Source organism: Carlito syrichta, unplaced genomic scaffold (assembly GCF_000164805.1).
Source record: "Carlito syrichta isolate Samal-C Ts95f unplaced genomic scaffold, Tarsius_syrichta-2.0.1 Scaffold305012, whole genome shotgun sequence".
NCBI classification, from domain to species: domain Eukaryota; kingdom Metazoa; phylum Chordata; class Mammalia; order Primates; family Tarsiidae; genus Carlito; species Carlito syrichta.
Window position 1 is genome coordinate 390770 of NW_007249108.1, and position 14874 is coordinate 405643.

At 44.2% G+C, this 14874-nt stretch overlaps 1 protein-coding gene across 2 annotated transcripts in view; it reads left to right on the forward strand.

Moving 5' to 3' along the window:
* The window catches only part of PDE6A (phosphodiesterase 6A), an 88766-nt gene that overhangs the window by 21672 nt on the left and 52220 nt on the right, over window positions 1-14874 (forward strand). For both annotated transcript variants that reach the window (XM_008061056.1, XM_008061057.1), the window contains one exon: window positions 6257-6321. In XM_008061056.1, coding sequence (XP_008059247.1) covers window positions 6257-6321 — 65 coding nt within the window. The remainder of the gene's footprint in view (window positions 1-6256; window positions 6322-14874) is intronic.

Consider the following 14874-nt stretch of genomic DNA (forward strand, 5'->3'; position numbering starts at 1 on the left):
GACCCTCTCTGGGGAGGGTCTTAAGGGTGACAGTCGGGAGGTAGGGGAAGATCAGAGCACAGCCTGGGAGCAGGTGTGAAGGCAAGCAGGAGGTCAGAGAGATTCTCTTTTCTGAGGCTTGCCCCTGAGGCCTGACACACCCAATATTGTTACAAAATACTGTGACAAGGGTTATAGGGTTTACGAGCCAGGAATGTGAATAAAAACCATTATCTATAGCACCACACTAACCCTTCTAAAGTCCTGTGGGGACCCCTGGGGTAGGACAACTGTCAGGTCCAGGAAGCCCAAGCTTGCCTGAGAGCCAGTGAGCAGCCTGGTCCTAGGGCAGGTGACCCTTAGGCAAAAAGACACAGAGACAAGAAAATCTGAGAGCTCCACCTCCTCCCCCTCCCAGATAGAAGCTTAATATTACCAAAGTCCCAGCAGATAATGCAGCCACCTTTGCTTCCCAGAACTGCTTACTGGGCACAACTTTACTATTCAAAGATGTTTTTAAACTGGGCGTGGTGGTCCATGCCTGTAATTCCAGCATCCTGGGAGACTGAGACAGGAGAATCATTTGAGGCCAGGAATTTGGCACCCACCTGGGCAACATAGCAAGACCCTGTCTCTACAAAATAATAATAATAATAATAATAATTAGCCAGATGTGGTGATACCTATAGTTCCAGCTACTTGGAAGGCTGGGTAGAGAAGATCACTTGAGCCCAGGAATTTGAAACTGCAATGACCTATGATCCCAACACTGCACTCCAGCCAGGGTGACAGAGTGAGACCCTGTGTGTAAAAAAGCAAAAATAAATGTTTGTAAGAAAATGTGTTTACATTGACTGAAATAATACGACATTGGCACAGTGAAAAATTCACTCCACAAGGATCAAGCCTCTGTCCCTTCCACTCAGCCTCTCCTGAAGCAACCACTGTTAGCAATTTATCTTTCCAGGAATGTCTATGTATATCCAGATATTCACCAAGATGTTCACATATTCCACCACCACCAACCTTGGTGAATGTGGGGATTCTATTTTGTGCCTGTGTTTCCCACTTACCTCTACATCTTGGCACCCTTCCCTGTCAGCACAGACATGGTAATCTCACTCTGGAAACAAGCAAAGCACCCACCATTTCTGCTCTCCTGATGACAGACCTAAGGCTGTCTCCAGCCTTTTTGTTTTGTTTTGTTTTTTTGAGTTGTAATCTTACTCTGTCCCCCAGGCTAGAGTGCAGTGGCATGCTCATGGTCACCCCCAGCGTTGACCTGCTGGGCTCAGGCAATCCTTCTGCCTCAGCCTTTCAAGTAGCTGGAAATACTGGCATGCGCTACCAAACCCAGCTAATTTTTTAAAAATTTATTGATTGTAGAGATGAGGTCTCACCATGTTGCCCAGACTGGTCTCAAACTCATGGACTCATGCAATCCTTTTGCCTCGGCGTCACAAACTGCTAGGGTTACAGGCTTGAGCCACTGCGCCCAGCTCCAGGCTTTTTAAAAGCAGCCTGGCTGAGACCCCTGGCTGGGATAAACAGCTTTTATGCACACTCAGGAGTTTATTTCTAGGATCCATCATACACATGGATCAAAGATTATGTGCATTTTAATCTTTGAAAGTTACTGCTAACTCTCTAATTACAATCTTAGAATCACAGCTGGAAGGGATGTTAGGGATTATCTAGTACAATTTTTTTCTTCTCCTTTGTCCTTGGAACCCTAGAGTTTCACAGTGGCTGTCTTGACCAGGGGCTGGGGGGAGGAGAATGGGAAAAGGGGTAACCAAGAAAAGACAGCTGCAGGGTGTCTGTGTGTCCAACTCCGGTTCCATCAGGTTAGTTTTATGCAATTAATGTCCATGCTTTGGTTGGTGAAAGAGATCTGCTCCTGACAGCAGCATCAAACAAACATATACCACTGACCTCATTTTACAGCTGGGGAAACTGAGGCCCAGACAGCACACAGAGTAGAACTAAGACTAGAACATGAGTCTTCACCCTAGGTGTGGGCCTGGCTCCATGTCATTCACTGCTTGGATTCACCCAGTCTCCCCTGGGATGCTCCCTGTTTTGGGTTCTCCCTACTCCCAGGGTAGCCTGTGGCCTAGCAGGGCCTCTCCCTCATGAGCCAGAAGATTGCTGGCACTGACTACCTGTCAATGTAACGGGCCTCAGACACCCTTAACGGTATCAGGGATTCCTCTTGATGGAGGTTCTGGGTGGGGGGTGAGGGGTGGAGCCCAGGCATCTGCACCAAGATCTCCAGGACAGTAATTCTCAAAATACCTGTAGAAAAGGAACAGGAAGCCGGGCTCGGTGGCTCAGCCTGTAATCCCGTGCCTTTGGGAGGCTGAGGTGAGTAGATTGCCTGAGCCCGCGGGTTCGAGACCCGCCTGGGCAACTTGGCGAGACCAAATCTCTACAATAAATCAAAATGAGCTGGGAATGGTAGCGTACACCTGTAGTTCCAGCGACTTGGAAGGCTGAGGCGGAAAGATCGCTGGAGCCCAGCAGGTTGAGGCTGCGGTGGCCGGGAGCGGCTACTGCACTCCAGTCTGGGTGAAAGAGTAAGACTCCAACTCAAAAAAAAAAAGAAAGAAAAGGAACAGGAGAGAGAGAGAGAGAAATAGAGAGAGAGTTTAACGTTCAATCCATTTTGACTGCTACTGTACAAAATATAATAAAAATATATTACTAGAAAAATAATTTTATAAAACAAACAAAATATACCACCCCATTTTATTAGATTCCGCAGACCGAACTCGGTTAAGTTGTAATAAAGGTTTCTAAATGCTGACTGTCCGTTTTTTTCTATCACCCTGTGGAGTGGTAACGTGACTTTGCAGACTGGCATCTGTCCAGGGGCCCTCCTCTGAGTGGCCCTGCTCTGAGTGGCCCTGCTCTGGGCGATAGCGAGACAGATAGCAAAACACTGTTTCAAGCTGTTAATCTTAGGTGACATCACAGACAGAGCACTAAGGACACCTGAGATAGCTAATTTACATAGAAAAGACTTTATTTGGTTCACTGCACAGCGGAGCTGGTGTCTGCTTGACGGCTGGTGAGGCCTCAGGAAGGTTACAATCATGGTGAAGGTCAGGGAAGCCGGGTGTCCCATGGCAAGAGTGGGAGCGACAGAGAAGGAGGTGCCAGGCTCTTCTAAACACCAACTCTAGTGTGAACGAACAGAGCAAGAACTCCGTCCTCACCACGGGGAGGACACCAACCCCATCAGGAGGGGTCCGTCTCCACAACCCAAACGCCTCCCACCAGGCCCCTCCAACACGGGGACCACATTTCAGCATGAGATTTGGAGGGGTCAAACATCCAAACTGTGTTAAGTACTGAGCTGGGAGTGAAGGATCCAGGTTCTGATTTGGGTGTTTTGCTGTTATAGGCCAAGGTTCTAAAAACAGGGATTTGTTATAAATTGTGTCTTAGAACAATTGAGAGCCTTTTTCCTTTAAATATTGCAACTTTCCATTCTTTACCAATGTCACAGCTATTTTCCCTTTCCTCTAGAAAACTAAAAAAACATATAAAAGACATGTTATAGCCAGGCACGGTGACTCATGCCTATAATCACGGCTCTTTTGGAGGCTGAGACGAGAGGTTTGCCTGAGCTCACAGTTTTGAGACCAGCCCAGGCAACTTGGCGAGACCTCAACTCTACAATAAATCAAAAATTTATTTATTCCTTCCAGCTACTTGGAAAGCTGAGGCGGAAGGATCGCCTGAGCCTAGCAGGTTGAGGCTGTGGTGGCCATGAGTGTGCCACTGCGTTCCAGCCTGGGAGACAGAATGTGACTCCAACTAAAAAAATAAATAAACAAATGAATAAAAGACATGTTATAAATTCCAAAATTTTATCTAAAAATGTCAGCATGACCAAGAGATTTTGAGTCATGTCAGCAATCACAAACCCAAAAGTGTTATTAACAAATATAGATCTTGAATTATGCTAAAACTACACACAGGCTTCTTAATTTTAACTCGGGGTAGGTAAAAGGTTATAAACTTTAGATATAAATACTAAAATAAGTTTATAGTGCTTTCAATGGATTTTTAATAATGATGTTGACCCATCTCCCTGTGACCTAGTTGCAAATAGTAAACACTCCCTTTTCTCCTAATCTCTTGCATTTTTTTTTTTTTTTTTGAGTCACAGTCTCCCTCTGTTGCCCAGGGTGGAGTGCAGTGGCACACTCATGGCCACCCCAGTGTCGACCTGCAGGGCTCAAGCGATCCTCCTGCCTCAGCCTTCCAGGTAGCCAAAACTACAAGCACGCACTACCATGCCCGGCTAATTTTTTATTTATTGTAGAGACAAGGTCTCACCAAGCTGCCTGGGCTGGTCTCGAACCTGTGGGCTCAGGCAATCCACTCGCCTCGACTTCCCAAAGTGCTGGGATTACAGGTTGAGCCACCGCGCCTGGCCACCTCTTGTATTTAATAGACAATGAGGGAAGCAGCTGTAATAGTTTGTTTATCGAGAACTTTGCTGTCAGTGAGTCCCTTTCCTCTCTCTGTGTCTCAGTTGTTAATCACACCTAGGCATGCAGAGAACCTAAGGATAAGGCCATGGAAGTTTCCTGGAGAATGGAGCTGCCTACTAAGACCCAGATGTGTATCAGGGAGTAAGAGATTGAAGAGATCTGCCCTAAGAGAACGGGAATTTAATGGTGCCTGGAAGTGGGAGGGATAGAGGAGGTCGGAAGTTAGTTTGGAGGCAGAAACTTTTTTTTTTTTGAGTTGGAGTCTCACTCTGTCGCCCAGACTGGAGTGCAGAGGCCGCTCCCAGCCACCGCAGCCTCGCCTGCTGGGCTCCTGCGATCCTTCCGCCTCAGTCTTCCGGAATTACAGGCATGCACTGCCACGCCCGGCTGATTTTTTGATTTATTGTAGAGATGAGGTCTCGCTGCCCAGTCGGGTCTCGAACCCACAGGCTCAGGCAATCCACTCACCTCAGCCTCCCAAAGGCGCGGGATTACAGGCTGAGCCACCGAGCCCAGCTGGAGGCAGAAACTTGATTGAGAAGGCGGGTTGAAGCGATGACACAGCTGAGGGGTAGGCGTGAAGAAGGAAGGGGGCTGTGGCCACAAAGGGAGCCTTGCCTGGGAGACAGATGGCTAGGCTAGCTGTGCTTCCAAGTGCGTCAGGAGCCTCCTTCCCCTGCCCTCTCCCTGGACTCTGGCAGCAGGCCTTGCCTTTCTCCTTGCACTTGTCAAAATAAAGATGTAGAGGCGAATCTCTGTATCTAATGTTTTATTTGGGAAGACAGAATTGCAATTGGGGCATACACGAAGACCAGGTGGTCTTTGGTAAGTCCAACGAACAAAGAGAAAGTTGGAGGTTTTATAAAAAGGAGGAATGTTACGTATTGTTCTTGGAGAAAGTTCTTTGGCCCTAGTAAGGTTCCAGGGAGCTGGCAAGCTTGGACTGGTGTGACAGCCGTGGGTAAAACTAGTTTTAGCATTGCAGCAGGGTGTTTCAGCAGCTATCAGAGAAAACTGGTCTCAGGTTGCAGCAGGCAGTTTCAGCAGCCGAGCTCACCAAGTATTGCTGTCTTGGAGCAGTGCTTTGTGTCCTGAGTGCTTGTCCCCTCTGGCCTCTCACCTCTGTTTTAGTTGGGCATGACAAGAATGACCCAATCTGTATTACCACCTTCCATTATCCTTTCCCTCGGAAAACTTCAACCTTGACCTCTTGGGCTTACTACAGGTACGTGTAACCACATCTGGCTAATTTTTTTTTTTTTTTTTTTTGAGACGAGGTCTCACCATGTTGCCCAGGCTGGTCTTGAACCTGCAGGCTCAGGCAATCTTTTTGCCTTGTCCTTCCAAAGTGCTGGGATTACAGGCTTGAGCCACCACACCTGGCCAATATTTTTGTTGTTGTTGTAGAGATGAGGTCTTGCTATGTTGCCTAGAGTGGTCTTGAACTCCTGGACTCAAGCAATCCTTCCCCTTGCCTGGACACTGTGAACTTGCAAGAAGGAGCACATGGAATCACCTGGGGACGGGAGCACCCAGGGGGCAGCCCAGGCAAGCCCTAGCAGGGAGTCATGGTCAGGCTTAGTGCTTCCTGAAAACCATGGGCAAAGTGTGTATGACCATTATATATCCATTAAAAAGCAATTAATCAAACAACAACAGCAGCAAAAGCCCAGGCGTGTGATGATAAAGAAGAGGTCTGTTGCAGGGACCTACTCCTGTGGAACTTCCATCTGACTGTTAGGGTAAAATTTTTCTATCTCTTTTGCCAGGAAATTAACTTTTACAAGGTCATTGACTACATCCTGCATGGCAAAGAGGACATCAAAGTCATCCCGTAAGTTTCATCAGTCTAAATACAAAATTATAACAAACTTAAGGATTTCAATGGGCTTTTCTTGTGGCTCTAGAATCAGACGACACTTCATTCCATAAAATATAGTACGTGTTTTGATGTGGTTGGCTGTGTAGACAGAGAAGGGCTGAAGAAAACAGAAGCCTGGACAGAGAGCAGATTGATCATTTCAAAGCTGCTTTTCTTTTGGGAGGAAGGGGACGGGAGACAGAACAATAGGAAAATAACTGATTAATGTCAGGGCTCATTTTTTTTTGGTGTAAGGATATAGGATATATATCAGGTGCTCTGCATTCCAGCCTTACATCCAATGTCAAGAGGTGGCTGGTCTGGGTCTCAGTTTTCCACTTATAGCATGACTCAGCCCCCAAGGAAGGCTGTTCGCTAATGTCCTTTTCAGATGTGACCATGAAGAGAAAAGGAAAGACACTCTCAATTCTGCCTATAGGTATCTGGGACTCAAAGATCATTTTAAAATTCAAACCATTGCAAACCTTTTTTTTGAGTTGGAGTCTCACTCAGTTGCCCAGACTGGATCGACCTGCTGGGCTCCGGCGATCCTTCCGCCTCAGCCTTCCAAGTAGCTGGAACTACAGGCACGCGCTCAATCCACTCAACTCAGCCTCCCAAAGTGCTGGGATTACAGGCTGAGCCACCAAGCCCGGTTTGCAAACCTTTTAAATATAGGCCTATACATTTTTGACCAGTAGGGCATTCTTTTTTTTTTTTTTTTTTTTTTGCGTTGGAGTCTCATTCCATCACCCAGGCTGGAGTGCAGTGGCACACTCATCACCACCCCAGCATTGATCTGGGCTCCGGTGATCCTTCCACCACAGCCTTCCAAGTAGCCAGAACTACAGGTGCACGCTAGCACACCCAGCTAATTTTTTATTCATTGTAGAGACGAGGTCTCGCCAAGTTGCCCAGGCTGGTCTCAAACCTGCGAGCTCAGGCAATCCACTCACCTTGGCCTCCCAAAATGCTGGGATTACAGGCTGAACCACCGAGACTGGCCGGCAGGATATTCTTAAAAATGCAGTTGCCATTTGTATACCTAATCCTGAATTGTATCCCACATCTTAAAAAAAAAAAAAAAAGCCCCAGTTGCTGGCCCAGCATGTTGGCTCACACCTGTAATCCCAGCACTTTGGGAGACTGAGGCAGGATAGCTTGAGGTCTTGAACTTCCTGGCCTCAAGCTATCAGTCTCAGCCTCCCAAAGCATTGGGATTACAGGTGTGAGTCACTGTGTCTGGACTAGAGCTACAAGCTTATTGAACTCATTTATCTTCTAAATGATCACGGGTCACAGTGTCCCCAACGTTTTATCACATCTTGATAGGCAGCACATCCCACCAGTGGCTGATAACACCTTGTTACCCACTGCCCAGTTTGTAACCTCTGTCTCCTGTTTTAGGTTTTCTATTATGACAGTACCCTTTTCGGATATAATATGTATCAGTCAAGATAGGCTAGGCTCTGTGTGGTAATAAGACCTGGAAGCCTCAGTGGTAGAAACAACAAAAATTTGCTTTGCCTTTCTCCTGTGTGGGCATTCCCGGTTGCTGGGTGTGGTTGGGCTTTTAACGTGGTTGTCATTTGCTGGGACCAAGGCTGATAGTTTTACCAGCCACCATTGTGAACCTTGCAAGATCGACGAAGATTCCAGAGAGAAGAGAAAACTTGGCAAAATGCGCACGGGCTCTTCACATGTCATCTGGAGGTGACATAATTAACTCACATTTTATTGGGCAATGGTAGTCACGTGGCCACACTTCACTTCAGGGGACGGGGAATGCCACCTGACCCTATACCAGAAGGATAGACAGCCAAATACTTGGAAATAGCCCTACAGGCTGCCACAGATTATGCCATCCAGACCAACAGAGGGGAAAACTGAGTAGTAAATAAATGACTAGTCAAACCAAAGGAAGGCAAAATAAAAGGTTAGGAAGAACAAAAAGGTCAGGTGCAGTGGTGTGCACCTGTAGTTCCTAACTAGACTAGGTGGGAGGCTGAAGTAGAAGGATTGCTTGAGCCCAGTAGGTCAAGTCTGTAGTGTGCCATAACCATGCCTGTGAACAACTATTGCAACTACTACACTCCAGTCTAGGCAACATAGTGAGACCCCATCTCTAAAAAGAAAAATATATATAGAGAGAGAGAGAGAAAGAAAAAAGCATAGAGTAGGTAGGAAAATAAAAAGTACACATTAAGATATATTTAAACTCAAATATATCAATAATTTTAAAAATATTAATAAGCTAGATATTCCAATTGAATGACAAAGATTGCCTGGCGGGACTAAAAAAAAAAAATTTCACCTTTCCTTGACTCTAACATGCACACTTTTCTACTTTTTGATATTTCCGAAATAGAATTGTGTAATGTTTTCAGCCTTAGTGGTCATGATTGTCATTGCCATTGCCTGCCTAAGTGTGGACTTGGTAATAACCTTGTCCGAAGACAAAATCACAACCACTTTAGTTTAGAGATCACAGTTGGCTTAATTTGCAGTTCTAGAACCAGGCAACACTTCATTCCATTAAATAGAGTAAATGCACAAGGTATTGAGCAGAGGCGGCTGGTTTTATAGGCAAAAGGGCTGAAGAAAGCAGAAGCAAAGGGCGGATTGTAAATCTACTTTGCTTGTAAGTTGGGGACAGGGAGACAGAACAGTAGAAAAATAACTGATATATCAAACATCAGGTTCCTTTTTTTGGTGCCAGGATTCTAGCAGAGAGAACTTCATTATCACGCCCACTGAAGATTGAAACTGGCCTGTTTGGAAAATTGGCTTTTCTCTCTCTCTTCTGACTTCTCGGATGGTCAGACAACAACTTTGTCTTAGTTTGGTGAGGTGGAAGCCTCGTGTGGGTGACTCCGTTTTGATTCTGAGTCTGGTTGTTGGAGCCTAGTGCTTAGTCCTAGGGACTTAACCCAAAACAATGGCCTCCTATCATTTATTTCACACCATTCCTATTGCCGCAACTTCAGCTGAGCTTATCACTGATTGCTATCTACATTGAATTCGATTGCTGTGTAATTTACAGAGATGATGCTATGATGCCGCATGAAATAAAAAGTTGGTTTGAGTGGCACAAAAAGGCAGGAAAAGTGTGATATGTGATAAAAATCTATCTCTCAATGCTAAAAGAACAGTGTTGATATGAATAAAGTAAGAACTACAAATGCTAAGCACAGCATTGTAGATAAGCTGTCAACACTTTATCTTTCTCAGTCACATGCAAAACAGTCAAAGATGATTATGCCCTAGATATAATTAAATACCCTATATCCTGTTTACAGGAGACTTGCCTGAGAGTGAGGAGTACAGAGAGGTTAAAAGTAAAAGATTGAACAAAGAAACTAGTGTAACAATATTACTATCATATAAAAATAGACATCAAAGAGCATTCGTAGAGATAAAAGTAGTCATTTCTTAATGATAGCTCGGTCAATCTATCTTGATTTTGCAGGAAGATATTGCAGTTCTAAATTTGCATAAACCTCATACATGACCTCAAAAATACAAAAACCGACAGAAATAGGAAGCCATATAGACAAATCCATGTTCACTAATTAATAGGAGGAGCAGACTAAAACAAACAGAATATAGACTATTTAAATAACACAGTTAACTCACTTAACCTATATAATAGAACACTGTTTCCACTCCCCAAACTGTAGAGCACCCATTTATAATAATTAGTCACATACTGGGCAATAAAGCACATCTTAATAAATTTCAAAAGATTGAAATCATACGGAAAATGTCCTCTGGTCACAATAAAAATATTCAAGAAATCAGTACCAAAAAGCTAATCAGAAAATTATCATATGCTTGGAAACTAAGATACTCTTCTTGTTTTGTTTTGTTTTTTAGTAGGAGTCTCACTCTGTCACCCAGGCTGGAGTGCAGTGGCACGTTCAAGCCACTGCAACCTTGACCTACTGGGCTCAAGTGATCCTTCTGCCTTAGCCTTCCAAGTAGCTAGAACCACAGACACACACCACCAAACCTGGCTAATTTTTAAATTTTACTGTAGAGTTGAGGTCTTGCCAAGGCAATCCTCTTTCCTCTGCCTCCCAAAGTGCTGGGAATACAGATGTGAGCCACCATGCCCGGCAAGATACTCTTTTAAAAACAAACAAACAAACAAACAAGCAAAACTATACTTCCAAGCAACACATGGGTAAAATAATCAATTAATGGAAATTAGAAAGTATTCTGAGCTAAGCCAGGTTTGGTGGCTCACTCCTGTAATCCTGGCATTTTCAGAGTTGAGGAGACAGGAGGATTGCTTGAGCCCAAGAGTTCAAGACTAGCCTGGGCAACATAGTAAGACCTTGTCGCTACAAAAAAACAAAAACAAAAACAAACAAACAAACAAAAACAACGTAGCCAAGTGCAGTGGCATGTGCCTGTAGTCCCAGCTACATAGGAGGCTGAGACAGAAGGATCTCCTGAGCCCAGGAGACCGAGGCTGCAGTAAGCCATGATCTTACTGGTCCTGGGTAAACTAGTCTAGCTGTTTCCCTCCCGGTCGATCAAAGATAAGAGGCAGAAACTCGGAGAAAAAGGAGTTTTTTTCTGCAACAAGGTCACAGGAAGACACGTGGTATCATTACCAAAAACCCAGTCAAAAGCAGTACCACTCACTTAGACTTTATATTCCATAGCCCCTAACCCACTCTTGAGGCTAAATTAAGAAACACATGATCGCCTAATCATCCTTTACCCACCCCGAGGCTAAGTTCCTCAAGTTGGAAATGGAAAGTTACAACAATCAAAAGAAACAACCTTGGTGCATTTAAATAAACAACTTCGAATCAAACATGAGAAATGTAAGAAATTCTGTTCCCAGAACATTGGCCTATAACCATAATGCTGCCCTCTAGCCTGGGTGACATAGTGAGACCCCGACTCAAAAATCAAACAAAAAAAAGTAATCTCAGCTGAAAAATAATGAAAACACTACATATTACAACCTGTGTAAAAACAATCTTTGTGATGCAGGAAATTGTACTGAAGCTGGGATTTATAGCCTTAAAAGCACATATTAGAAAACAGAAAAGACTGAAAAAGTAATGAGCTAGGTACCCGACTGTATCAGTCAGGGACTTAACAGAAAATAAGTGCCACATCCAAATTAGGATAGTTCAGTGAAGGTTTATTTACAAAGGGACACATTACAAAGGTGCGGGCGGAGTGCAGGGAACCCTGAGAGACTATGCTAGCCCTCTGGGGCTGCTTCCACTTCTGGCCCCAAAGGGCAATTTCCAGAGCCTGGCATGAGAAAGGTATGCAGTACAGACCACCTTGAGAGAAGCACTGACCTTCAGTCAAGCAGCAGAGCCAGTGCCAAGCAGCCTTGCGGGGGACCCAGGAAATAAATAGCCTGACTTCACAGCTCTACTTCCCTCCAGTCTTTGGCTGGGTCTCCCCACTGGCCAAATGCTAAAAGAATGCTGTTGGTATGAATAAAGTACAAATGAGAAGTGCTAAGCATGGCATTGTAGAAGGCCAGAGCCCTGGTGACAGGGTCCACACAGGTTGGCCTCCTGGGAGGAGTAGGCAGGAGAGGAGAGCTGGAGGAGCACAGGGAAGCTCCGTCCTTGGTGGCTCAGCTTGTAATCCTGCGTCTTGGGAGGCTGAGGTGAGTGGATTGCCTGAGTCCGCGGGTTCGAGACCCGCCTGGGCAGCGAGACCTCATCTCTACAATAAATCAAAAAATCAGCCAGGCGTGGTAGCGCGTGCCTGTAATTCCGGCTACTCAGAAGGCTGAGGTGGGAGGATCGCTGGAGCCCAGCAGGCGAGGTTACGGTGGCCGGGATCAGCCACTGCACTCCAGTCTGGGCGACCAAGTGAGACTCCAACTCAAAAAAAAAAAAAAAAAAAAAAAAAAGACATTAGAAAAGAGCAGAAAACAAACCCAAAGGTCTAAAAGCGAAGTAACAAAGATGAGCCCAGAAATTGATGAAATAGCAATAACTGATGAGCAAATGTCAAAAGTTGGTTATTTGAAAAGACTAATAAAATCAGCAAATCTCTGACAACACCAAGCAAGAAAAATAGAAGGAAAATCAAGTAATCAGTATTAGGAGTGAAAAGAGGAGTCATAATGACAAACGCAGACATTTAAGCATTAATGAAAGGACAAAAACTTTCCATTTAGGATAAATAGGCAAATTCTCAGAAAAATAAAACCTATAAAATGCAAAATAAGAAGAAATATAGAGCCAAACTAGTCTTGCTATAATAAAATAAATCAAAACCTTCCCACAAAAACATTCCAGGCACAAAATTTTTCACAAGTAAATTCTACTTGATATTTTATTTTTATTTATTTGTGTTTTTTATTTTTTTATACAATTAGAAACATTTTTAGTGATGGGTTTTACTATGTTGTCCAAGCTAGTCTTGAACGCCTGGTGTCAAGCAATCCTCCTGCCTCAACCTCCTAAGTCACTGGGGTTACAGATGTGAGCCATTGTGCCTGGATATTTATATTTTTTAGAGATGAGGTCTCACCATGTTACCCAAGCTGACCTTAGACTCTGGAGCTCCAGAGCCTCCTGCCTCAGCCTTCCAAATAACTGGGACTACAGGCACACACTGTTGCACCCAGCTAAGTTCTTCTTAATATTTTAGGAATAAATAATGAAAATCTCATACAATTATAAGATAGTATAAGCTTTGTAACAAAATCCAACAAAAAGAACTAGCTAAACAATATTCACTTGTGAACACAGGTGTAAATATCCTAAATAAAATTTTAGTGTTGGGCATGGTGGCTCATGCCTATAACCCCAACACTTTGGGAGGCAGAGGCCAGAGGATTGCCTGATCCCAGGGGTTTAAGACCAGCCTGAACAACTTGGCAAGACTTCATCTCTACAATAAAATTTAAAAAATTGTCAGACGTGGTGGCATGTGCCTGTAGTTCCATCTACTTGGAAGGCTGAGGTGGTCACCTGAGCCCAGCAGGTCGAGGCTTCAGTGGCTGTGAGCCTGCCTCTGCACTCCAGCCTGAGTGACAGAGTGAGACTCCAACTAAAAAAAATAAAATAAAATTTTAGTAAACAATGACTAGCAATAGAAAAGGATTATATATCATTACTCAGTTGGATTTATCCCAGAAATGCAGATTTGGCTTAACAGTAGAAAAATCAGCCAACATAATTTGCCATTAATAGACAAATGGCATGATTATCTCCACAGAGGAAAACTTTCTTAACCTTCTTAAGAGAATTTTTAAAAAATGTACACGCCAGGCACGGTGATTCATGCCTGTAATCCCAGCACTTTGGGAGGCAGAGGTGAGAGGATTGCCTGAGCCTAGGGGTTCGAGACCAGCCTGGACAACTTGGCGAGACCTCATCTCTACAATAATTTCATAAAATTAGCCGGGTGTGGTGGCGCATGCCTGTAGTTCCAGCTACTTGGAAGGCTGAGGCGGAAGGATCGCCTGAGCCCAGCAGGTCGAGGCTGTGGTGGCTGTGAGTATGCCACTGCACTCCAACCTGGGTGATGGAGTAAGACAAACAAACAAACAAAAAACGAATAGCATATGTAATGGTGAAATGTTGAAAGCCTTCTCACTGAGATCAGGACAAGACACAAATGACGGCTATCACCATTTCTATCAGCTTTGTACTGGAAGTCCTGACCAAAGTAGTAAGGCAGGAAAAATAAATAGAAGGTATAAAAATTGGAAAGACAGAAACAAAACTGTCATCATTTGTAGATGATAGAACTTTATATGTAGAAGATTCAAAAGAATCTATAGATAAAATATTAGAATTAATAAGAGCTCAGGCCAGGCATGGTGGTTCACATCTGTAATCCCAGTGCTTTGGGAAGTCAAGGCAAGAGGATTACTTGAGGCCAGGAGTGCAATGTTAGCCTGAGCAACATAGCAAGATCTGATTGGTTTTATCTACTTAAAAAAAGAAAGAGGCTGGGTATGGTGACTCAAGCCTGTAATTTCAGCATTTTGGGAGACTGAGGCGAGAGGATTGCCTGAGTTTAGGGGTTTGAGACCAGCCTGGGCAACTTGGTGAAACCTCATCTCTATAATAAATCAAAAAATAAGCCAGGTGTGGTAGTGTGCGCCTGTAGTTCCAGCTACTTGGAGGACTGAGGCGAAGGATCGCCTGAGCCCAGCAGGTTGAGGCTGCAGTGGCTGTGAGTGTGCCACTGCACTCCGGTCTGGGCAACAGAGTGGACTCCAACTCAGAAGAAAAAAAAAAGAAACAAAAAAACAAAGAGAAAAAAAGGGAGTTTAACAAGGTAACTGAATACAAAATAAACATACCAAAACATAATTTTCACTTTTATATATTTATATGGCAGTAAATTAGAAAACGTAAATTTCCATTCAGTGTGAAATGTGTTGGGTGGGAGAAAGACCCTTTTCCAGTATGGCTGGTACATGGCAGTCATCCTTAAGATTGTTTTTTTCTTTCCTGATAAAAATAGATAAGTAAAAAACTTAGGAAATGAAAAGAGACTGTAAAATGACCACTTGTA